This window comes from Tursiops truncatus, chromosome 1, assembly GCF_011762595.2.
Source record: "Tursiops truncatus isolate mTurTru1 chromosome 1, mTurTru1.mat.Y, whole genome shotgun sequence".
NCBI classification, from domain to species: domain Eukaryota; kingdom Metazoa; phylum Chordata; class Mammalia; order Artiodactyla; family Delphinidae; genus Tursiops; species Tursiops truncatus.
The window spans coordinates 41,036,752-41,061,006 of NC_047034.1; the positions used below are offsets into that span (position 1 = coordinate 41,036,752).

A 24,255-nucleotide genomic window follows, 5' to 3' on the forward strand; every position below is an offset into this window, starting at 1 on the left:
GCAGTGGAATTGCTGAGTCTTATGGTAAGTTTATGTTTTTAAGAAACTGCCAAACTGTTTTCCAAAGTGACTTCACCATTCCCCAGCAATGTATGAAGGCTCTGGTTCTTTTACAACCTCACCAGCACTTGGTATCGTGTACTTTAAAAAATATAACTATGTGTATAATGGTGTCTCACTGTAGTATTAATTTCAATTTCGTAACCTCACCAACACTTGGTATTGTATGATTTTTTTTTTTTCTTTAATTTACTTTTGGCTGTGTTGGGTCTCCGTTGCTAGGTGCAGGCTTTCTCTAGTTGCGGCGAGCGGGGGCTACTCTTCGTTGTGATGTGTGGGCTCTAGGGCCCGCAGGCTTCAGTAGTTGTGGCACCCAGGCTTAGTTGCTCTGTGGCATGTGGGATCTTCCCGGAGCAGGGATCAAACCCGTGTCCCCTGCATTGGCAGGCAGAGTTCCAAATGTAATCTGGATACATGTTCTTTATTAGATATGTGATTTGCAAATATTTTCTCCGAGTGTATGGCTTGTCTTTTCATTTTCTTAATGGTGTCATTTGATGTGCAAAAGTTTTTAGTTTTGATGAAGTATAATTTACCATTTTTTTTCTTTTCTGAATCATGCTTTTGTTGTCATATCTAAGACCTCTTTGATTAACTCAAAGTCAAGAGAATTTTCTCCTACATTCCTTTCTGGAAGTCTGTGATCCATTTTCAGTTAATTTTTGTGTATAGTGTGAAGTAACAGTCTAAATTAATCTTTTGGCACTTGAATATCAAATAGTCTCAGCACTGTTTGTTGAAAAGACTATCCTTTCCCTATTGAAGTATGTTGGCACTGTTGCTGAAAAAGAATTGACTATACATGTAACGCTTTATTTCTGGACTTTTGACATCTTCTGTTGATCTATGTGCCTGTTCTTTTACCAGTACGTACTCTCTTGATTACTGTAGCTTTATAATATGTTTTGAAATCAGAAAGTGTAAGTTTTCCCACTTTATTTGTATTTTTCAAAGATGTTACGGCAATTTTGATTCCTTTGAATTTTCATAAAATGTTTTAGTATCAGCTTGTCCATATCAACAGAAAATTCCGATGAAATTTTGATTGGAATTTTATTAAATCTGTAGTTCAGTTTGGGGAGGATTGTTATCTTAACAATATTGTCTTCTAATCTATGAACATGAAATAACTCACCATTTATTTGTGTTCTTGAATTTGTCTCAGCAATGTTTTGCCATTTTCAGGTATAAGTCTGGCATTTCTTTTGTTAAATTTATTACTAAACATTTTATTCTTTTGTTGCTATTATGAATGGAATTGTATTTCTTCATTTAGCATTATACTTTAAAGGTTTATCCATGTTATAGCCAGTATCCATACTTCATTCCTTTTTTATACTTCTTATAATATTCCTTTGTATGGATCCACGGATATACCAAATTTAGTTTATCCATTCATCAGTTGTACATATAGATTGTCTTCTCCTTTTGACTATTATGAATGATGCTGTTATGAATACTGGCATATAAGTTTTTGTGTGGACATATTTTTTCATTTCTCTTAGTTATATACCTAGTAGTGGAATTGATGTGGGAAGATTTTAAATTTCTAATTCAGTTCATTTTCTTGTTGTAGGTCTATTCTAATTTTCTCTTTCTTCTTGAATCAGCTTGTTAACTTGTATCTTCCTAGGAGTTTTCATCTAAATTCTATAATTTGTTCATAGTGTTCCTTCCAGTGTTTTAAATTTCTATAGGTATGGTAGTGATGTCCCCTCTTTCATTCATGATTTTGGTAATTTGTGTCTTATCTATTTTTTCTTGACCTGTCTAGCTAAAAGTTTGATATTTTTGTTGATCTTTACAAAGGATTAACTTGGTTTCATTAATTTTTTTCTCTATTTTTCTATTTCATTTCACTGATTTCTGTTCTAAACTCTGTTTCCTTCCTTTCGCATGCTTTGGGTTTACTTTGCTCTTTATCTAATTCTTTAATTCCTTAAATCTGAAGCTTAAGTTATTGATTTGAGATGGTTCTTCTTGTCTAACAGGCATTTACAGCTATAAATTTTCTTCTTAGCATTGTTTGAGCCTCATCCCATAAATTTTTGTTTTATTTTCACTTTTATTCAGTTCAAAGTATTTTCTGATTACTTTTATGATTTTTCTGTTGACCCATTGGTTATTTGGAAACATGTTCTTTAATTTCCAAATATTTGTGCATTTCTTAAAGTTTCATCTGTTGTTGATTTCTAATTTTGTTTTCTTGTGGTTGTGGTCAGAAAATATACATTGTGGACTTCCCTGGTAGCTCAGTGGTTAAGAATCTGCCTGCCAATGCAAGGGACACAGGTTCGAGCTCTGGTCTGGGAAGATCCCACATGCCACGGAGCAACCAAGCCCGTGTGCCACAACTACTGAGCCTGCACTCTAGAGCACACGAGCCACAACTACTGAGCCCACATGCCACAACTACTGAAGCCCGCATGCCTAGAGCCCTTGCTCCACACCAAGAGAAGCCACCTCAATGAGAAGTATGTGCACCGCAATGAAGAGTAGCCCCCACTCGCCACAACTAGAGAAAGCCCACGCGTAACAGTGAAGACTCAACACAGCCAAAAATAAATAAATAAATTTATAAAAAGAAAAAAAAAGAAAATATACATTGTATGATTTCATCCCTTTAAAATTTACTGAGACCTGATTTATTTCCTAGCAACATTGAAAGGAGCATATATTTTGTTGTCAGGTGGAGTTTTATGTAAATATCTGTTAATTCAAGTTACTTGATAGTGTTGTCATCTTTATCCTTGCTTATTTTCTGTCTAGTTGTTCTAGCAATTATTGAGATTGAAGTATTGAAGTCTCTAATTATTGTTGAATTTTCTATTTTTCTTTTCAGTTATGTTAATTTTTACTTTATTTTGGGGCTTTTTTGGCATAGAATGGTTATATCTTCCTGATGAATTGATTTTCTCAACCTTATGAAATGCCCCTCTTTCTAGTAATATTTATTGTCTTAGTCTGTTTTGTGTGATTTTAATATAGGCACTCTAGGTTTCTTACAGTTGCATGGTACTTTTATTCTTTTGCTTTCTGTCTGTATTATTGAATCTAAAGGGTACTCTTACGTGCACTATATATAGTTTAAAAAAACTATATATAGTTTTTTTTATTCAGTAGGCAAATTGCTGTTGTTAATTGTGGTATTTAGTCCTTTTATATTTAATTATTGATGAGATTGAACTTTTGTCTGCCATTTTGCTATTTGTTATATGTCTCATATTTTTTGTTCTTTTGTTTTTCTACTTTATACCACCTTTTGTATTAAATAGGTATTGTTTATTATACCACTTAAACTCTTTTTTTTTAGGTGTGTGTTTTTAAAAGTTATATTCTTACTGTTTGCTCTAGGGATTAAAATATGCACTTTAACTTATGACAATTTACTTGAGAAGAATACTAACATAATTCCAGTAAAATATAGAAAGTTCGCTCCATAGAGCTCTATTTACTCCTCCTTTTTTGTTATATTATCGTATACCTCAAATGTAAACTGAACAATACAGTGTTATGATGCCTTTTCAAAGAGTTAAGGGAGGAAGAGAGAAGAACATACATTTATGTAGTCTTTTTATTTACCCTCATATTTCCTTTTTTAGGTGTTATTTGTTCAGGTAGATTTGAATTACCATACGTTGTCATTTCCTTTCATCTTGAAGGATTGTAGTTTCTTCTTCTGTGCAAGGCAGGTTTGCTAGCAATAGAGTCTCCCAGTCCTTGTCTGGAAATGTTTTTATTTACTCATCATTTCAAAAGAATAGTTTGCTGGATGTATAGAATTATTGATTGTTCTTTTTAACAGTTTGAATTTATCATTCCTCTGTCTTTTGTCCTTTATTGTTTTTTTTTGTGTGTGTGGTATGCGGGCCTCTCACCGTTGTGGCCTCTCCCGTTGCGGAGCACAGGCTCCGGACGCGCAGGCTCAGCGACCATGGCTCATGGGCCCAGCCGCTCTGTGGCATATGGGATCTTCCCGGACCGGGGCACGAACCCGTGTCCCCTGCATCGGCAGGCGGACTCTCAACCACTGCGCCACCAGGGAAGCTCCCTTTATTGTTTTTTTATGTGAAGCCAGCTGTTAATTATACTGTAGTTCCAGTGTATAAGTCTTTTTCTGTTGCTTCTTTCTGAATTTAGCCTTTGTCTTTCAACAGTGACTAGCTGTTGATCTGTTTCTGTTTATTTTATTTTGGGTTTAATTTATCTTCTTGTGTTTGTAGATTAATATTTTTGTCAAATTTTGGAAGTTTTATGCCCTCACCTCTTCAAATATTCTTTTTCAGCCCTTTTTCCTCTCTCATGTGTGGTACTCCTATTACATGTAAGTTGGTATGCTTGATATTATCCCACAGCTCTCCCTGGTTCTCTGTTATTATTCAGTTTTTTTCTTATGGTGTTCATATTGGATAGTTTCTGTTGATCTTCAAGTTCATTGGTTATTCTTCTTTCTCAAATGAATTGTTGAACTTCTCTAGTGAATTTAAAATTTTGTTACTATACTTTTCAACTCTAGCATTTTCATCTGGTTCTTTTTTTCTTAAAATTGAGATTAATTCACATTACATAAAATGCACCAATTAAGGCATACAGTTCAGTGTTTTTTAGTTTGTTCACAAGGTCATGAAACCATTATTACTCTCTAATTTCAGAACATTTTTATCACCCCAAAAGAAACGTTATACCCGTTAGCATTCACCCCTCCTACCCCACTTGCCCCAACCCCTAGCAAACACTAATTTACTTTCTGTTTTGATGGATTTGCCTATTCTGGACATGAATGGAATCATACAGTATGTGGCCTTTTGCATCTGACTTGTTTCACATAGCTTAATGTTTTCAAGGTTCATCTGTGTTGTAACATGTATCAGTACTTAAGTCCTTTTGATGGCTGAATAATATTCCATTAAGTGGATATGAATATACCACATTCTGTGTATCCATTCATCATCACACTTTACTCTTTCTTTGTATGTCTCATAAGTTTGTTGTTGAACACTGAAAAATTTGGATAATATATTATAGCAACTCTGTGTTCTAATTTTTTTCCCCTGAGGGTTGTTGCCATTGTTTTATTAGTGTGTTCAGTAACATGTCTGTACTAAATCTGTATAGTCTGTTCGATGTACGGTGTGTGACTGCTAATATCTCTGCTCAGCTTAAAATCTTTATTGTATTTTTAAACCTGGCTAGGTGCCTTGTATAAGCATAGCTTGGGTCAGCCAGTGATTTGCCTTTGCTTGTACACTTTGTTTCATTATATGCTTCTCCCTTATGCTGATGATTCTTTGTGTGTTTTCAAGGTTCAAGCAGTTTTAAAGTTTGCCCTGGCTTTTGTTTTCCTTTGGGATCTCTTGCATTTCTCTGCATGTGCACCCTCTCATGGTTTGCCAGGGATTTGCAGATAGCTTGATCCGTCTCTGGTTTTTCCTGCATGGATAGGTAGAGAACTTATTAATAACCCTTATGGCCATGTTATTTTCTGGATCTTCCTGCTAAATGTCTGGCTAATGTGCTGGTCCTTTGCTTACTACAACTTCATGCTTGCTGAGCCACTGTTCTTGCCATTTCTTTGGCACTAAGATTGCTACTATTATTGGTAACACTGTTTTTTGTGGGGGGGGAACTTTTTTCTGTGCTTAAGTCTAAATCATGCCAGCCTCTTCTGCAGGTGATCTACTTGTTTTTAAGGCTTGTCTTCCCTTGTATAATTACCATGGCAACCCAGCTGGGAGGGAATATGTGAACAACCTCAGGCAAGAATGTCACAGACCCCCACAGTTCTCACCGGGGCTTCTGTGGTTTTATGAATAGCCACTTATTCATTTGCTTTATGTTTTTTGGTTAATTTCCAGAGCTCTTAAATGTAAAATTGTTTTGACAGTTTTCTCTAGTTTCATCATTGCCTTTTGGGGAGCACTTGCTGATTTACCACCATATTTGGATGTTCCAGCATATCTGAACTCCTTCCCCCCCAGACTGACTCTTCATTAATCAAAACCTTTGAGATGCTGTATAATAAGAGTTTCTTTTTACTGCATACTCAGAAACAGTAAAAGGTTAATGTTTTTGAACTAGGGATTTAAAGTAGAATTGTGGCGTATTTTCCTACTACTTCCCTTAAGTTCCTCTAGAACAGTTTTTATTATTTTGTTTCATTAAAGATTTATTCTTTATTATCTATTTTGTGTAATATTGTTTATTAAATTAGGTAAGTAAAATTTCTGTAGGATTATGAGCTAAAACATTTCTTGCATTCTTCAGTATTTTGTTTTTATCTTATGAGCAAATCTTATATCAGCTCGTAATAACAAATAAAAATTTGAGTGCTTATTACATTGTTCTAAACACTTTCCATCTGTGAAATCTTTTAGTCCTAACAACTCTTTGAGTTAGTGATGTAGATATTATTTCCATTTTTATAGGTAGGTAACTTAAAGTCACATACCTGGTAGTGGAAGAGGTAGTTAATAGTTGAAAGGCACTTTCTACTATGTGAGATTATACCTAAAATCAAATTTGCCTATTAAAATTCTCAGGAATACTTTTACATTTTCTTAGGGTTTGGTTTGGATATTGTTTAAAGGATGGCTTAGTCTAGAATAGATACTCTTCTTTTTGGAGAAAAATTCAGTTACAATCTGTGATTTGAATATTTTAATTAAAAAATAGAATAATGTGATAAAAATTCTTCTAAAAATAATCGTTTTCAAAGTTTCAGTTCACTTAAAACTCAGGGAAGTAAAATTTGTTAATTTGAGAGGGACCATTTCAAATTTCTCTTCCTTAAAGATGAACTGGCAGGGAGACTTGATTAGGTAAAGATAGTTGTTAGGGGCAGGGGAAGGATAGTTGTTGAGTTCTTTGTGCTGACACAGAGAGGAAATAGGGGTCTTGTATTTCTCTTGGGTTTTGCTATCCTGGTAATAGTGTTTGGGGGTATAGAACTGTGGGTAGAAGGTAAAAGGAAATATGTTAAAGAGCTGAAGAGCTATTATTTTAATTAGTTATAGTTATTTAAGGGTTATAAACCTTTATATATGTGATTGGAGCATTCAGTCCATAAAGCCACAGCACAAAATCACACCACACCTCTTGCCTGCTAGAGCATTCTCTAGTTGCACACAGAGTAAGAGAAAATAATCTTTTCAGGCCTGAATTTTCAAACTTAAATATGGAATTAAAATGATGGTCACATGGATAAATCAGTTTTATATTTATTAAAAATGTATCTCTTTAATAAAATATCTTAAATTTATTTAGTCTTATGTACATTGCATTCAAATGATTCTCGAATATAAGGCACTTCTCGGATCACTTGAGGTACTGTGTTGTATGTTGTAGTTTTTAATTTGGTAAAATTAAATGACTTCCTAATAGAGTCCATCATTTATCATTAATTAGAAAGACTAATGACTACTAAGGATACTGAGTAATACCCACCACTTTAGCTGGTGGGCTTTTTCTTTTTCTGCATTTTTTTTTTTTTTTTTTTTTGCGGTATGCGGGCCTCTCACTGCTGTGGCCTCTCCCGTTGCGGAGCACAGGCTCTGGACACGCAGGCCCAGCGGCCATGGCTCACGGGCCCAGCTGCTCCGCGGCATGTGGGATCCTCCCAGACCGGAGCACGAACCCATGTCCCCTGTATCGGCAGGCGGACTCTCAACCACTGTGCCACCAGGGAAGCCCTCTGCATTTTTTTTAATGAGTACTTTTGGTAGATTTAAAATAACATGCTTTTATAAAAAGCCACATATTATTAAAAACATTGTAAAATTCTTGTTGAATTTTTAAATAATAGGCTATGTTTTAGAACAGTTTAGGTTTACAGAAAAATTATGCAGAAAGTATAGAGTTTTCCCATAGATTTCCCTTTCTCCCTCACAGTTTCCCCTATTATTAACATCTTTCCTTGGTGTGGTACATTTGTTACATTTGATGAACCAATATTGATATTCCTATTGATTTTTTAAAAGCAGTTGTAATCTAGTTTAATAGATGAACATTTTTGTAATTCTTGTACATAGATGAGATAACCATTGTTCTCATTACTGATTTTTTTTAAATACTCATATCGACAATGAAGCACAGTTACTTTGGTCTTTTTAGGGTGGAATAATCAACGATGGTTCTGAATTGATTGGTCCCGTTGAAGCTTATTCGGATTCCCTCATTGATAGCTTTCCTGAATGTACTACAGAAGGTAAGAGATTTAAATTTTTTTTTTTCATTTCAGTGGTTTTGATTGTGACAGACTATAAATCATAGCTACATTGCCAAAATTAGGTGGATATAGGAATTTGAGAGTATTTCAGTAATTCTAAGATACTTTTTTTCCCTCATGTTTTAACATCACTGATATTGAGTACATAATACTGAGTTGATGATATCTTACATTTAATAGACAGCTTTTTTCTTTCTCAGTGATGTATAAAATAATGATTTGTCCTACAATTAATGGCTTCTTAGATTTGATGAAATGTGGTATAATGAGTGTTCAGAATTTGTGTTGTCTAGTATAAGAATGCCTTGCTAAAGTTTATTTAGCAGCATCTGACTATCAGACAATTAATTTCAAGACTGGCTTTAAAAGTTTAGTCATGTACCAGAAAGAATAAATCTAAGGCAGTTTTAGTGTTTTTGATATATTTTATAATAACATGAGTCTAAACCAAAGCAATTTTTGTACTTTTAATCACTTTAATTCAAGAATGCTTAATCTCTTGTTTTATTCCTCTGTTAAGCCATCTTTGAATTTTTATGAAGATTTAAAATACATATTTTGGTCTTTGAATTTCCTTAGCTAGTTTTCTTCCAGAAAATATTTTGGAATTAAAAAAGAGAGAGACCTGGGGACAGGGTGGGGAATCTTTAAAAATAAGTAATTAGATTTGTTTGAGGTGGCTTAGGTTTGGTTTATAGAAAAGAAAAATCATAGACTAGATAATATTTCTTGATCTCTTTCATGAGTAAGAATTTATGGTAGAGGAGAATGGTGTATGACTCTAACATGGGAGGTAGCCATGATCTCATTGTAGTGATGTTTTTATGGGGATGTGTACTGATGTCATACAGTGACAGACACATTGACATAGATCTATTGCAGTAATTCCCATCATGTTTTGGTAGGAACAACAAGTTCCCATCCATTGTGTGGGCTTATGCACTTAAAATTTATTTTTCTTTTGGTGGTACCACATTGAGAAGTGATTAGCTTTTCTTATTTTTCATGATGGCTCTCATTGACTTAAAAGCACAGTCCATTAACTTACACCTACTGTTCTGTGAAATGTATGGGGTCCTTAGGCCCAGGGGTCTCCCTTGGGTCCTGAATATCTTTGACTCCATCCTGAATCAGCTAAGGTCATAGAAAAACATTGTGGATAGTAATTTTATTTTATAGTCCATCAGGTTTGTTGGGAAAAAAAAAATCTATTCTCCACGACCTATTTTGATCTGAGATACTTGCTAGGCTTTGGAAAATCTAATCACTGCTTGAGATGCTAAGGTGACTTTGTTTCTAGAACTAGTTTCCTTGGAGGGTGACTTTTCTGGGATAACCTGATCTGGGTGTTGCCTCAGAGATACACTCCTACTCCTGAGAAAGAGGGAGAGGGCATTTTCTGCCTGTAAATGTGCTGATTTGGTGATGTCCAAGAGAGGACAAGTAGGAGAGTTAGAAAGATTTGTGGGAGAGTATTCAGTGAGGAGTACAGTTCTTGAAAATTACAGAATGTTTCTTTTCTCTTTGTTTTTTTTTTTTTTTTTTGCGGTACGCGGGCCTCTCACTGTTGTGGCCTCTCCTGTTGCGGAGCACAGGCTCCGTATACTCAGGCTCAGTGGCCATGGCTCACGGGCCCAGCCGCTCCACGGCATGTGGGATCCTGCTGGACCAGGGCACGAACCTGTGTCCCCTGCATCGGCAGGTGGACTCTCAACCACTGCACCACCAGGGAAGCCCTCTCTTTGTTTCTTGATGCAGAAATTGAAGGGTATTTGATTTGGGGATGGTTATATTCTTTGATATCTTTGATAAGTCTTTATTACCTAGGTAGGAGTCAACCATGGTGAGAGAAGGGTGTCCCAGAAGCCTGTTTGAGTATAAGGTAATCAGGGATGGGAGTGGTGCAGAGGTCTTTTGCCTTAGTTTAGGAGAGAAGGGGAGGAGCATTATTATTAGGATAACTTTCCTTGGGATGGTGTTGTAAAATGTGGAAGCTGTTCGGAATAAAAAGGTATTGATATTAAAGGAGATATAACCTAAGGTAGATTATAGCTCTAACTTTATAAGCTATGGTGAGCTTATAATTTATTGTCCAAACTGAGACACTTCTGAGAATTAAAGAAGATGCTACTGTACTTATTGTATGCCAAGAGAACAAGCATAAACCAACAAGCTGGGCAAACAGGGTGAATGGGCCACCCTACCTACAGCAGAGGTAGAGTATATTTGTTTCAGGGTTTATCTTTGACATTTCAAAAAGCTGAGTTTTCCTTGGAAGCAGTTATCATTTAGGAATATGCTTTTATGAGGGAAATTGGGGGCAACATTTCTGTTAAAAACACAGAAAAAGACTTAATGGTACCTAAAAGTAATACTGAAATTTTATCCCTTCAGTGCATAGTTTAGTTTTCTAACTATATTACCATCTCTGAAACACACTGTGATCCTTGAAGAATGAAAAACATGGAACTGGAAATGCTGTTAATGTTTATGTTTTTTACCCCCTCCCTTTAAAAGCCTCTATTCTATGCCTCGCTAATTAATCCTGCTGAAAGATACCTGTTGACAAATACAGCTCAGAGTGTCAGACAACTTGCAAATTCATTGTTATTTGAGAGGAAAAATGACTTTTAAATATCATGAGATTGTCTGGCATACTAGCCAAGTGGAAGATTTACTTTCACACCAAAAGGTCTGCAAACCACAGAGACAAACAAGGGAGAGGGCCTCTAGTAGGAAAAGAGAGGGGAAACCTGGCAGCCAGCCAAGCCCCACAGGTATGCAGTGAAATGGAAGGTTGTAGAGGGATTGTGGTGGCAAATGCTTGAGATTTGAATTCAGAGCCAAAATGTGAGGAGGTGATTTACCCCGTAACAGCTCCTCTGAGTGTAGTATTTTAAATGGTGTTTTGAAGGTGGATTCATTTTTCATACTTGTGATTTAGTTTGCCAGTGGAATGGGCCAGAAGGGCAAATCTTAATATATAGTCTGCTGTGCCAAGGTCCTTCAGTTAGAGTGACAGAGAACATATGTAGAGGCTAAGTGATGATCATTTTTATTAGTACCATAAAATGCAATCAACAGGTCTTACTTAATTTACCTTGAAAGAAAGTTTTCTAAGGAAAACGTAAAGAATTGGGTTAGTGGATTTAAAAAAAATTTCATTATTTTATAGTATAGTATGATAGAGGAAACCTCGTTAAGGTTTCATAAAACCAATAATTTGGTGATTAACTGCTAAATGTATTTTATCTAATATGAAATTGAAAATTATAAAATTCAGTAGGTTTTTAGATAAAACGTTAATGTTGTTTTATGTTTTTAAAATGAAATGCTGGTTGCTCTTTATCTCCTTTGTTCAGTGAAATTAAACTATATTTTCTCAAAGATGAAAGAAGATTTAATTGATTGTTAACATCTTATTTCCTTTATAAAATTCCATCTTTCTGTTGACTTAAACTTAGCTATAAAGTTACTGTGACATTAGTGGAAACCTGGCCTGGGTTTCCTGGGTGCCTGGGAATTGAGCGTCTTGATATGTTTCTCTCATCTGTTGGCCTGTTGGAAGGATGTAGGTTGCTTTACTGCCATGTTGGCCTTGGTATTGGAGCCTTTGATGTCGGTATAAGCTCATCTGGTAAACTGTGTCATTTCCTCTTCCTAGTACATTACTTGACTTCTTTTGCAGTTTTGGGAGGGACATTTTCCAGGTGTATGCAGCGAATAAGAGAAAATAATTAGGTGATCATAACCACAAATACAAATGGAGAGATCCGCTTTTTATATGTAGCATATCTTTAAGAATAAATATTCTTAAATGTCTCCTGGAGTAGTCAAATTTACCTTTTTTTTTTCTTTTTGCCTGTAAGTTGTGGAGTAAGAACTCCTTAAGTGCTCATTGTAACAATTGTAGACACAAGAAAGGATCTGTTAAGCGGTCTTGAATTAACTATTTTTAGAGTAAATGAGATGTATATTTTGAGAATAGCATCTATTGCTAGTCTATGTAAGGGACCTCTTAAAATCACTTTCAGTTCAAGATTTGTGTATTTATTTGGTGGCAGGGTAATAATTCTTTCTATTATGTAGGTAAGCACAAAGATGACAAAATACAGAAAGCCTAATTAAAAGTAATTTAAATCTAAAGTAGAATTTAGTGCAAATGTCCGCTAGGTGGCACCATGAGAACTGTAAATCTTGTTACTGGGCTAATTCTAGGCCCTCCTCTATTACTTTCGAGTGTGCTTATTCAGTTTGAAGTTCCTTTTTCTCTTAAGTGCTTATCTACTTAACTCTTATTCACTGTCCATTATTAGCTGAATTTCCTTTGGTGGAGAAGTTTAAAATAAATAGGAAAAAAAAGAATAAGTTATTATTCTCAAGATAAGCACAAATGAGAATGTGTCATTGTGGTTATGTGTGCATATAAAACAAATGACACAAATTATAAGTATTGACCCTTAACAACTCTAGGGCTATTGAGGATAACGTTGGATATTAAGAGTTTAGCAGTCGGGTGGGGCAAATAAAAAATTCATGATATTAATATGTTGTGGGAATAGGTTTTAGAATAGAAGGAACATTGGGAATGATATAGGTAAATCTCTTATCTTACAATTAAATATTGGAATTTCAGAGAAATTAAGCCAGGTGTCTAAGGCAGTCACAGCACTCCAGATATTTAATAGCAATCACAGAACTCTATTTTGAAATGAGATTTAATTTTATGTAGGGGAAGGCAGTGAGAATACATATTTGATATAGAAAGCTCAGTGTGAGTTACTTATGTGCTGGTAACAGGTTTGATTTGCAGAGTAGATTATGGAGAGTAGCAGCAAAAAAAGTTCATTAGGTAGAAGTGGAAGGGAACTCATAGATCTTTGTTGTTCATGATAAGGTAACAGTAGGGTCACAACAGTAAAGTAACAATTAGGGTTGTAATTGTGATTGATTTATTGTTTTATGAGTTTACTCTTTTTTTCAAGCAAATATGCAGTAGATATTCTGATGTTCTTTTTATAAAATTTCAACGGTGAAGCAAAGACATGTATCGAAGACATTATAAAAATGTGAAACGTCAAAGGAACGGTTCTTTTTAGTAACAATAGCTATTATTGAATGATGAGTTGGTAATCAAGTACAGACTTTTTTTTTGTGGGTGTTTTTATTTTTTAAATATTTATTTATTTATTTATTTTTACATCTTTATTGGAGTATAATTGCTTTATAATGGTGTGGTAGTTTCTGCTGTATAACAAAGTGAATCAGCTATACATATACATATATCCCCCTCCCACCCTCCCTATCCCACCCCTCTAGGTGGTCACAAAGCACTGAGCTGATCTCCCTGTGCTATGCAGCTGCTTCCCACTAGCTATCTGTTTTACATTTGGTAGTATATATAAGTCCATGCCACTCTCTTACTTCGTCCCAGCTTACCCTTCCCCCTCCTGGTGTACTCAAGATCATTCTCTACGTCTGCATCTTTATTCAGGTACAGGAATCTTGACTAACATCAACTTTTAGGTTTAGGTATTCACTTAAAGTCATATTTATAAGGGCTCGTTTCTTAATGGAGATTGATATGTATGTCTTCTACCTCAGGGTGACCTTTGTTCTGCTCGCTAGAAATCTTGCTTTGTGTGTGAAGCTTGAGTCATTGCTACTAGGAAGAGTAGAAATTCCCTTTCATTGACTATGGCAATATTTGAACTTCAGGGCTCAGTGAAAGCTATCAGCTAATAATAATGAGACCATGTATTTTATATATAGTTGGCCATGAGAGACCACCTGTTGTTCTAAAGGAAACTGATCTCTTTTTTGCAGATGGTCTTCAAATACAGATTTCTGATAGCTTATAGTATAAAGATTTATTCTATGGCAACTCAACCTTTTCCCCTGGTGCCTGTCTTTCAGAGACGGTATCCTAGACAGATTACACTACACTGCCCTACTCTGAGCGGTTCAAAGCACAGAAGGTGAGGGTAGGTAGGTGAACTGTTGCAGCTGCTTTTTAACCAGTCGCCTGGGGCCCTCTAATAGCCCTGAGACTTGAATCTCTGTGATATGAACCTGGAGGCGAACGCTTTCATAGAACCTTTGACTCCCCTCCACCCCCCACCCTTTCCAAAAAAGGCTTACGTTTTTGACTTGATGGTGTTGGTAAAGGATGCACCTTTTACTCTCATGATGGCCCAGAGGGCCCCTTTAAACATGGATTGACTTCAAGTTGGTTTAACTTTTGACAAACAGTCTCTGTATTGTCAGTTGTTGCCCTGCCTTATCCACAGTGTTCTTCCTACTCACCTTAACTGAGAACCTCTTTCTTGCTTGCAGCTCTCTTTATCTTACTTGTTAACTTTCTGGGTTTCAGGGAGCTAGTGTCCATTTCATGTGATATTTATATGTGTAGCTTTGTAAAAAACAGATTAAATGACAGGACTGTGATGTCAAGGAGTTGAGCAAGCACTGTATTAAGTAGATTTATTAAGGATATAAGATGAATAAACTAGGTACTGAGTATTTGCATACCTCTATCTATATTTTTATATTCATTGCTGAGGTGGTAGATGGGGAGTGTTCTTCTTGAGCTGGTTGGGGAATTCCCTTCATTGAGAAGAAGGGAAGGTAGAAATTGCTTCAATATGGAAGAGAAACATATCAGATAATACTAGATTAGCTGCAGTGTATGGTTGAGGAAATATGATAGGGTTAGGTTTTTCAGGTATATTAGGGTGCATCTTAAGAGGAGAATTGAAGGAAAAAAATAAGCAAGGAAGAAGTGTCAGGGGTTAGTCTGCTGTATACAGATCTGTCTTTATAGTCATGTCTGTCTTCTCTCTTAAGTTAGATGTTTCTCGGCACTGGCTGCTGGCCATGATTTATACATTTTATAAATTATGTCTGTATAACATCTCTTTATTTACAAACAAATTCCCAGTTTTAGCTCTTGCTATATCTTCTTTGATATACTTCACATACAGAGCCTTAAGGACTTGTCATATACATACAGCAAATATGATAAGAGTCACCTGTAGTCCCAGCATACAGAGAAAAGTACTGTTAATGTTTAGTATACCTTCCTAGACTTTTTTTCTGTGTTTGTGGTTTTAAACTAGAATTATAGTATATATATACTGCTTTGCAGTTTGTTGTTTTTGATTAATAGAGCATGAATACTTTAGCATTAAATATTCTTCTATAACATAATTTTTAGTAACTGTAATATTTTATCATAAGGATGTGCCATAATCTCCTATCATTAGGAATTTGTTATTTCCAATTGCACTAGTTTTTGTGATGTATATTCTTATGTATGGATCTTTTTTTCACGTCTCTGTTTATTTCTGGTATAAATTGTTGAATTTCTGAACAAAAGATAGCAGCATGTTTTGCATCTGGTATGCATTGCCAAATTGTCCTCCAAAAAGGTTAAACCAGAACAAGTCTTTTTGTTTTCTTTTGCTTCTCCTGTTTAGGCTAAAAAATTTCCTCTACCTAACCTATTAGTTTTTATGTTTGCTTATTTTGAAACATTCCTCCTTTATAGGTGGATGGCCCTAGAGTCTGTCATACAGAGTGAAGTAAGTCAGAAAGAGAAAAACAGATACCATATGCTAACGCACATATATGGAATCTAAAAAAAAAAATATGGTACTGATGAACCTAGTGGCAGGGCAGGAATAAAGATGTAGACATAGAGAATGGACTTGAGGACATGGGGTGGGGAGGGGGAAGCTGGGGCGAAGTGAGAGTAGCAGTGACATATATACACTACCAAATGTAAAATGGATGGCTAGTGGGAAGCTGCTGCATAGCACAGGGAGATCAGCTTGGTGCTTTGTGACCACCTAGAGGGGTGGGATAGGGAGGGTGGGAGGGAGGCTCGAGAGGGAGGGTGTATGGGGATATATGTATGCATATGGCTGATTCACTTTGCTGTACAACAGAAACTAACACAGCATTGTAAAGCAATTATACTCCAATAAAGATCTGTTAAAAAAAAAAGAAACACTCATTTAGAATTAGGTAGAGTTTGAAAAGGAAACAATTTGTATAGACTATTTATTTATTACTCTATTTTACTATCTGACTTTCTCCCTAGGTGTTTTGATGGTCTTACTTTTCTGATCTAATTTCATTTAATCATAATTTCCTTTGCTAATAAAATAAGGTTGGAAAAGTAAGAGGAAATATGACTATGTGACTAGATGTTTATGGTCAAAAGCCAAGAAACTGAATACACATAACTTTACCCTCTTACCCTTTGGTATTATTTTTCTTGTTAGAAAGGAAAATCAGGCAAAGCATGAAACAGTGCAATGTGATAGATGATGTGGAGGTTATAGTGACAAGACATCAGAGAGCAGACAAAAGATCTATAACATTTCCTTTGTTTTGTGATTAGCTGTATAAACATTTTTTTTCTTTGTTTATTAATTTCAATGGACCAGGTTATATAATGATAACTATTTAAGGAAATAAACTTGTATGGAATGTATAAAATATTTAAAAATTATTTAAAAAAATCTCTTGTAAAGTTTATATATTGCTCAGAGCAGTGGATAAATAATTTTGTAGATTGCTATAAAGAGATTTTGATTTTAAGTGCTGTCTATACAGTTGAAATGTCAGAGAATTGAAAAGATTTCCACTAGGTCCAGTGAATTTCCTCTGATATTGTGGGTTTAATGAGATCTGTTGCTTTTAGGGAACAAAATTAGTACTTTATGAGCGTTCTAAGGATTTAAAAAAACCCCAGAATCCCTGAAAACAGGATATATTGACAGAGTGCCAAAGTAGTGTCTAAAGCTGATTTGAAATTTCAGCTTAGCTGCCAGTAAATGTTTTTACCCTAACTTAACTTTATTCCGTATGAAGTAAGCAATTTGAGTCTGTAATAGGGGTTGACAAACTGTGGCCCATGGGCCAAGTCTGGCCTACCACATGTTTTTATATGACCTACAAGCTAAAAATGGTTTTTACATTTTTAAATGGTTGACAGAATTCAAAAGAATATTATTTTGTGGCATGTGAAAATTATATGGAATTCAAATATCAACATCCATATAAGAAGTTTTATTGGAACACAGGCACGCTTTTCACATAGGCATTGTCTGTGGCTGCTTTTATGCTACAACAGCAGTGTTGATTAGTTGTGACTGAGGTCATAAAGCCTAAAATAGTCACCCTGTGACCCTCAGAAAAGAAGTTTGCTGATCCCTGATCTAGAATTGTACACTCAAATCCACCTTTAATTTTGACTTAGTATATGATCCTGGGGAGATCATTTTCTTCTTAATATATTTTCCTTTATGAGAAACTTGGCAGTCAGTATTCAGTGAAGATGCAGATCTCATAGTTGTTCCCAGACCTAAGTTTTGCCTAACCCTATTGTCAGTCTTATTTAACGATATAAATCAGTGGCTCTCAAAGTATGGTCTTCAGACTGCTGGGTATTCCTGAGATGTTTTTTAGGGGATGCCCAAGGCAGAAACTATTTTCATAATAATCTAGGAAATTATTTGCTGTTTCCACTCTGCTGACATTTGATGATCCAAAAGCAATGGTGGATAAAACTGATGTACTTGAGCAGGAATCAAGACAGTGATACGAGACTGTAACAGTAATTGTTGCACATACTTGCAGTAATACCAATGGTAGTTTCACCTAGGAATAAAGCCTTGATAAAGCAGTAAAAACTGTTAATTTTATTAAATCTCAACCCTTGGGTACATGTCTTCTTGGTGTGATGACATGGAAGTATACATAAAACACTTTGTGTGCTGAACTACCATGGTTGCCTTGAGAGAAAGCACTTGTGCAATTATTTGAGCCATAAACTAGCTACTTTTTCCCTGGGACCCCATTTTTGTTTGAAAGGATGATTGACATACAAACTATCATTATTCAGACTTGGGTATTTAGCAAATGTTTTTTTTTGAAAATGAATGAAGTGAGCTGACACTTCAAGGAAAACAGCTAACAGTATTTGTTGCCAAATACTGATAAAATTTGTTTTCAGTCCCAAATTAGAATTTTGGAGAACCTGTATCAGCCACTTCGAGCAAAACAGCTAACAGTATTTGTTGCCAAATACTGATAAAATTCTAGTTTTCAGTCCCAAATTAGAATTTTGGAGAACCTGTATCAGCCACTTCGAGCCTGACAGTTTCCAATACTTAAAGAATTTTCTGATGATGTTAGTGGTGGTAAGTAGCAAATATGATTTTCTTGGAAATATTGTAATAATGAAATTTGTCACCATTTGGAGGATCTGTGTAACTCAGGGAACTAATATTTTCAAAATGACCAGGGTTTGATGTTACAAACTCATGCATGATAAAAGATCCATTCAGTGTGTAAGACAGACCCACGGATTTGAATGTAACAGAAACAAATTACATTGATAGAAATTTATATTCCACATGTAAACTAACCTTTAAGAAACTACTGTTTGTTAAGTTTTCTGGTAGTATCAAAAAAACAATAGCCACAGTTATTTGAAAAGGCTATTAAAATATTCACCCCATTTTCAGTTACTTACCCATGTGACATTTTCTTCAAATTTTCCAACCAGAAAAACATCAGACAACAGACTGAGTGCAGAATTAGTCATGAGACTCCAGCCATCTTCTGTTAACAAGATTTGCAAAAATGTAACACAATGGCACTTCTTAGTTATTTTTATAAAAATTATGTTGGGACTTCCCTGGTGGCATAGTGGTTAAGAATCCACCTGCCAGTGCAGGGGACACGAGTTTGAGCCCTGGTCCAGGAAGATCCCACATGATACAGAGCAGCTAAGCCTGTGCGCTGCAACTGCTGAGCCTGTGCTCTAGAGCCCGCGAGTCACAACTACTGAGCCTGCATGCCACAACTACTGAAGCCTGCATGCCTAGAGCCCATGCTCCGCAACAAGAGAAGGCACCTCAATGAGAAGCCCGCGCACCACAACGAAGAGTAGCCCCTGCTTGGCGTAACTAGAGAAAGCTAGTGTGCAGCAACGAAGACCCAACACAGCCAAAAATAAATTAAAAAAAGCAAACAAACTTGAAATGATAAAAAGGTCCTGTAACACGAGAATGAATGAACGAAAAAAAAAAAGGAAAAAACAGTATGTTAACATGTAATGGGCTTTAGTGTTTAAAAAAAATTCAGTCTGTTTTTAAAATATCAAGATTGGTAAATATTTACAGATACAATCCATATAAATAAAAGCTCTTTGAGGTCCTTAATCATTTTTAAGAATGTAAAGGGAGGTCCTAAGACCAGAAAGTTTAATAACTGTTGTTGTATTTCAAGCTCACTTACCATGAAGTCAGTTATATGAAATGGAAGAAGTAATTTTCATTGCTTAAATGTTTCAGTAGCACCCATTATTCATTTTATGTCAGAAAACTAAGATGCAAATACAGACCAAAGATTCCTCCAAAAGCTTGTGGAGGAGGCTGAAATGTAAATTTCAAAATACTTCAGTTAAAAAAAACCGTAAGTGGCATACATTTTCCAGATATGGATGGTTACTTAAAAGCACACCTCTGGGGCTTCCCTGGTGGCGCAGTGGTTGAGAGTCCGCCTGCCGATGCAGGGGACACGGGTTCGTGCCCCGGTCCAGGAAGATCCCACATGCCGCGGAGCGGCTGGGCCTGTGAGCCATGGCCGCTGAGCCTGCGCATCCGGAGCCTGTGCTCTGCAACGGGAGAGGGCACAGCAGTGAGAGGCCCGTGTACTGCAAAAAAAAAAAAAAAAAAAAAGCACACCTCTGAGGATACATTATATTATCGTAAAATAATTATTATGTAATTGCTATAATAGTTATAATTTAATGATAGCCTGTTATATCCATTAACTCTTTTTCTCATTTAAAGCCCTGCATGATAAGTTATATTATTAAGTAACTTGCTGTTGGTCACACAGTAAGTTTTAAAGAGTGGGGATCCAGGCGCTTCTTTTTTGTCTTACTCTAAAGCTCTTACTCTTCCTTTTATCATAATGCTGTTGTTCACAGCAGCTGTGTATACAAGCATCAGCCTTCTATAAACAGTTTACGAGATCTTGTGGTAAGGGCTGTTTTTGACAACAAGGCTAGATAAAGACTTGTCTCAGTTTTAGTTTGATGATTAAGGCAAGGAGACTGTCTTCTACAGCTGTAGGGAGACAGTGCAAAAATGAACTAAGAAAGAGAAAAACAAATATCGTATAGTAACACATGTATTTGGAATCTAAAACAAAAAATGGTTCTGATGAACCGAGGGGCAGGACAGGAATAAAGATGTGGATGTAGAGAATGGACTTGAGGACACGGGGAAGGAGAAGGGTAAGATGGGACGAAGTGAGAGAGTTGCATTGACTGTACTACCAAATGTAAAATAGAGAGCTAGTGGGAAGCAGCCGCATAGCACAGGGAGATCAGCTCGGTGCTTTGTGACCACCTAGATGGGTGGGATAGGGAAGGTGGGAGGAAGACACAAGAGGGAGGGGGTATGGGGATATATGTATATGTATAGCTGATTCACTTTGTTATACAGCAGAAACTAACACAACATTGTAAAGCAATTATATTCCAATAAAGATATTAAAAAAAATGAATGAACTAGGCTGAAACAAATTGCTGGACACTGACTTCCATCAGTAAATTACACCCTTCCTGATTGACATAGGTAGTATGAAAAAATGAATAGTCAGTATGATTTGTATTCTTTTGGCTGATTCTCAGTTTAATATCTGTTTACTATTGTGATCATATTTCTAGGCTTCTCCAGTGACAGTGATCTGATATCTCTTACTGTTGATGTGGAGTCTCTTGCTGAGTTGGATGATGGAATGGCTTCCAATCAAAATTCTCCCATTAGAACTTTTGGTCTCAGTCTTTCTTCGGATTCTTCAGCACTAGGGGCTGTTGCTTCTGACAGTGAACAGAGTAAAACAGAAGAAGAACGGGAAAGTCGTGGCCTCTTTCCTGGCAGTTTAAAATCCAAGCTTGGCAAGAGAGATTATTTGGAGAAAGCAGGAGAATTAATAAAGCTGGCTTTAAAAAAGGAAGAAGAAGATGACTATGAAGCTGCTTCTGATTTTTATAGGAAGGGAGTTGATTTACTCCTAGAAGGTGTTCAAGGTACAGTTTTATCTGTATTAACGTATTTTGGCATGTTCTTGTGTTGGTATCTGGGGAAGAAAAAGTATGTGATGTATAACTGTTGCTTGTGTATAATCCTATGTAAAAACAAGACTGAAAAGGAGAAATTACTGGAGATTAAATGACTTAAATATGGACATATACTTTTAGTTACATGAAATGCAGGACAGTATCAGAGATACTTAAGTTCTGCTTTGATCAATTATTCAACAAAAACAATTTTAAAAAATTGACATGGTCACCAGCCTTCACCTATCTCAGGAGTATTCATAGAGATTCTTTAGTCCATCGACTCTCGGCCCGAAGAGACAAGATGAAATGAGCTTTTAAACTGAGAGTGTAAAGGGTTCTTGGATTTGCCTACTATTCTGTTTTTGTTAGTTGTGATAAATTCTCAGCTAATTAATGTGGGTGATATGGGACATGTAGAGCTGAATGTTGCTGAATGTCTGTAAGTAGAACTTAGCGTTTTATTTACTTATTTTTTAAGCATCAGTTTTTATCATTTGCCTTTTCTTTATGGAAGCAGATTGAAGCATACTTCAATTCGTTACCTGACTTTCTGGACACAGTAATCAGAGGTTGATAGGACCTTCTTCCAGTGGTTTTCTGTCCAGAAAATCATCATCGTCATTGTTGTTTTGTGGTCTTTGACTTGTTAGTACCATTTAGATTACCACAGTCTCCTGGATTACTAATACTTTTTTACTACAGTACTCCCACCCTCACTATGCCTGGTGTCCTATAGTCTAGAACACTTCTGTTTACTCTTCCTAGAGTATAAACTTTCCGTCTTCTAATGTAGTGAAAAGATGAATACTTGGCTGTAAAGAGTGGAAGAGGGAGTGTGTGTAGTAGTGTCCTAATTACTTCTTAACCAGGAATTTTGATGAATTCTCTTGTTTTTAGCCTTCACACTCAACTTCCACAGCTACCTAAAACCACTAGTTCCTGAAATTTTGGACAGATTTAAAGTGTTGTGTAAATCAAGCAGCTTCCTTGAGTTGCCCAGGTCAATAACCACTCATCCATCTACTTTTTACCTTCTAAAATTTTGTTGCTGCTATTTTCTCTCTCAGTCTCCTTGTTCTTACAGGGTTTTGCCTTAAAAATAATTTTTTTTTACTGCCACATTAATGGAACTTCAGGAGGGAGCATCTCTTATGGTTTGATTGATATATCATTTTGATATAAATTTTTGTTTTTCAAATAGTTTCATAGTCTTTTGCGTTTTTTTTGTCTGCTAGTGGAGCATTTTGGTCTTAATGATCTACTCATTTTTCTTCTTTGTCTTAAATTTCATATGGGGTTGGGAGTTTAAAATGGGGATGAGTTCCAAACAGTTGGCTCTAATATTTTGCCCTTTTCTTTCTATATAATTTTGTGCTAAAACACAAAATTGATATCAAACACATCAGTGTGATACTTTTCTAAAAGTTAGTTGCATTTAACCTTAGAACACTTCATAATGTTACCACTTGGTGGCACCAGAAAAATAAAAATCTTTGCTTCAAAATGAGAATTAGGGATGCATGTCAGCAGATATCAAAAAAAGTACATAATTTAGTTAGTTACTTTGTGATTATGGTGCTGAATTATTTCTCCACCGGAACTTGATACCAAACCTACTAAACCTCTAGCTTAAGGAGTGTTACTATTTAAACATATTTGTCCTATTTAACTTACGCTTGTCTCTCTGAAACCACAATCTCCAGTTCTGCCTGGATTAGGTTTTGTGGTTAATATGCCATCAAATCTAAAAACTTATAATCAACTAATTGCTTGTAACCTTCTATTGTTTATTCATAATGTGATCAATTTTATTCATACAAACTGTGGGAACCACAATCACAGAATTCTAACTTTAACCAAAATGTAAAATAGCTTCTGTTTGAAGCCCATGGTTATGCATTTAACTACTTGTTAAATGTAATGTCAGGGCAGTGCTTCTAGTCTGTGGATTCTGTTTAAAAGTATATCAGTTACAACACATGGACATTATTTTTAAAAAATGTTTTCTCCAGTTCTACTGAGATATAATTGACATATGACCTTGTATTAAAGGGGTACAACATAATGATTTGATATATGTAAATATTGTGAAGTGATTACTGCAGTAAGTATAGTTAACATACATCACCTCACATAGTTGTAAATTTTTTTTTTCTGGTGATGAGAACTTTTAAGATCTATTTCGTTAGCAACTTTCAAATACACGATACAGTTGTTAACTATAGTCACCATGTTGTATGTCACATCCCCTGGATTTATTAATCTTATAAATGGAAGTTTGTATTTTTTGATCACCTTCACCCCTTGCCTCTGGCAACCACCAGTCTGTTCTCTGTTTCTATGAGTTTGGTTCTTTTTAGATTCCACATATAATTGAGATCATATGGTATTTGTCTTTCTTTGACTCACTTCACTTAGCATAGTACCCTGAAAAATTTCTCTTTTTTATGGTTGAATAATATTCCATTGTATATATACACCACATTTTCTTTATCTATCCATCTGTTGATGGACACTTAGGTTGATTCATGTCTTGGCTATTGTAAATAATGCTGCAACGAACATGGAGGTGCAAATGTATCTTTGAGGTAGTGATTTTGTTTCCTTCGGATGTATACCTGGAAGTGGAATTGCTCAATCATGAGGTAGTTCTATTTTTAATTTTTTGAGGAACCTCCATATTGTTTTCCATAGTGGCTACAACAATCTACATTCCCACCAACAGTGCACAAGAGTTCACTTTTCTCCATATCCTTGATAACATTTATTTGTTGTCCTTTTGATGGTAACCATTCTGACAGGTGTGAGGTGATATCTCATT

The 24,255-nt window shown here is 35.7% G+C and overlaps 1 protein-coding gene across 7 annotated transcripts in view; it reads left to right on the forward strand.

The window, feature by feature from the left end:
• The window catches only part of RPS6KC1 (ribosomal protein S6 kinase C1), a 217,607-nt gene that overhangs the window by 68,694 nt on the left and 124,658 nt on the right, over nt 1–24,255 (forward strand). For 6 of the 7 annotated variants that reach the window (XM_019918312.3, XM_019918311.3, XM_019918315.3 and 3 more), the window contains 2 exons: nt 8,170–8,263; nt 21,039–21,401. In XM_019918312.3, coding sequence (XP_019773871.1) covers nt 8,170–8,263; nt 21,039–21,401 — 457 coding nt within the window. The remainder of the gene's footprint in view (nt 1–8,169; nt 8,264–21,038; nt 21,402–24,255) is intronic. The other variant, XM_019918316.3, reaches the window with a different exon arrangement.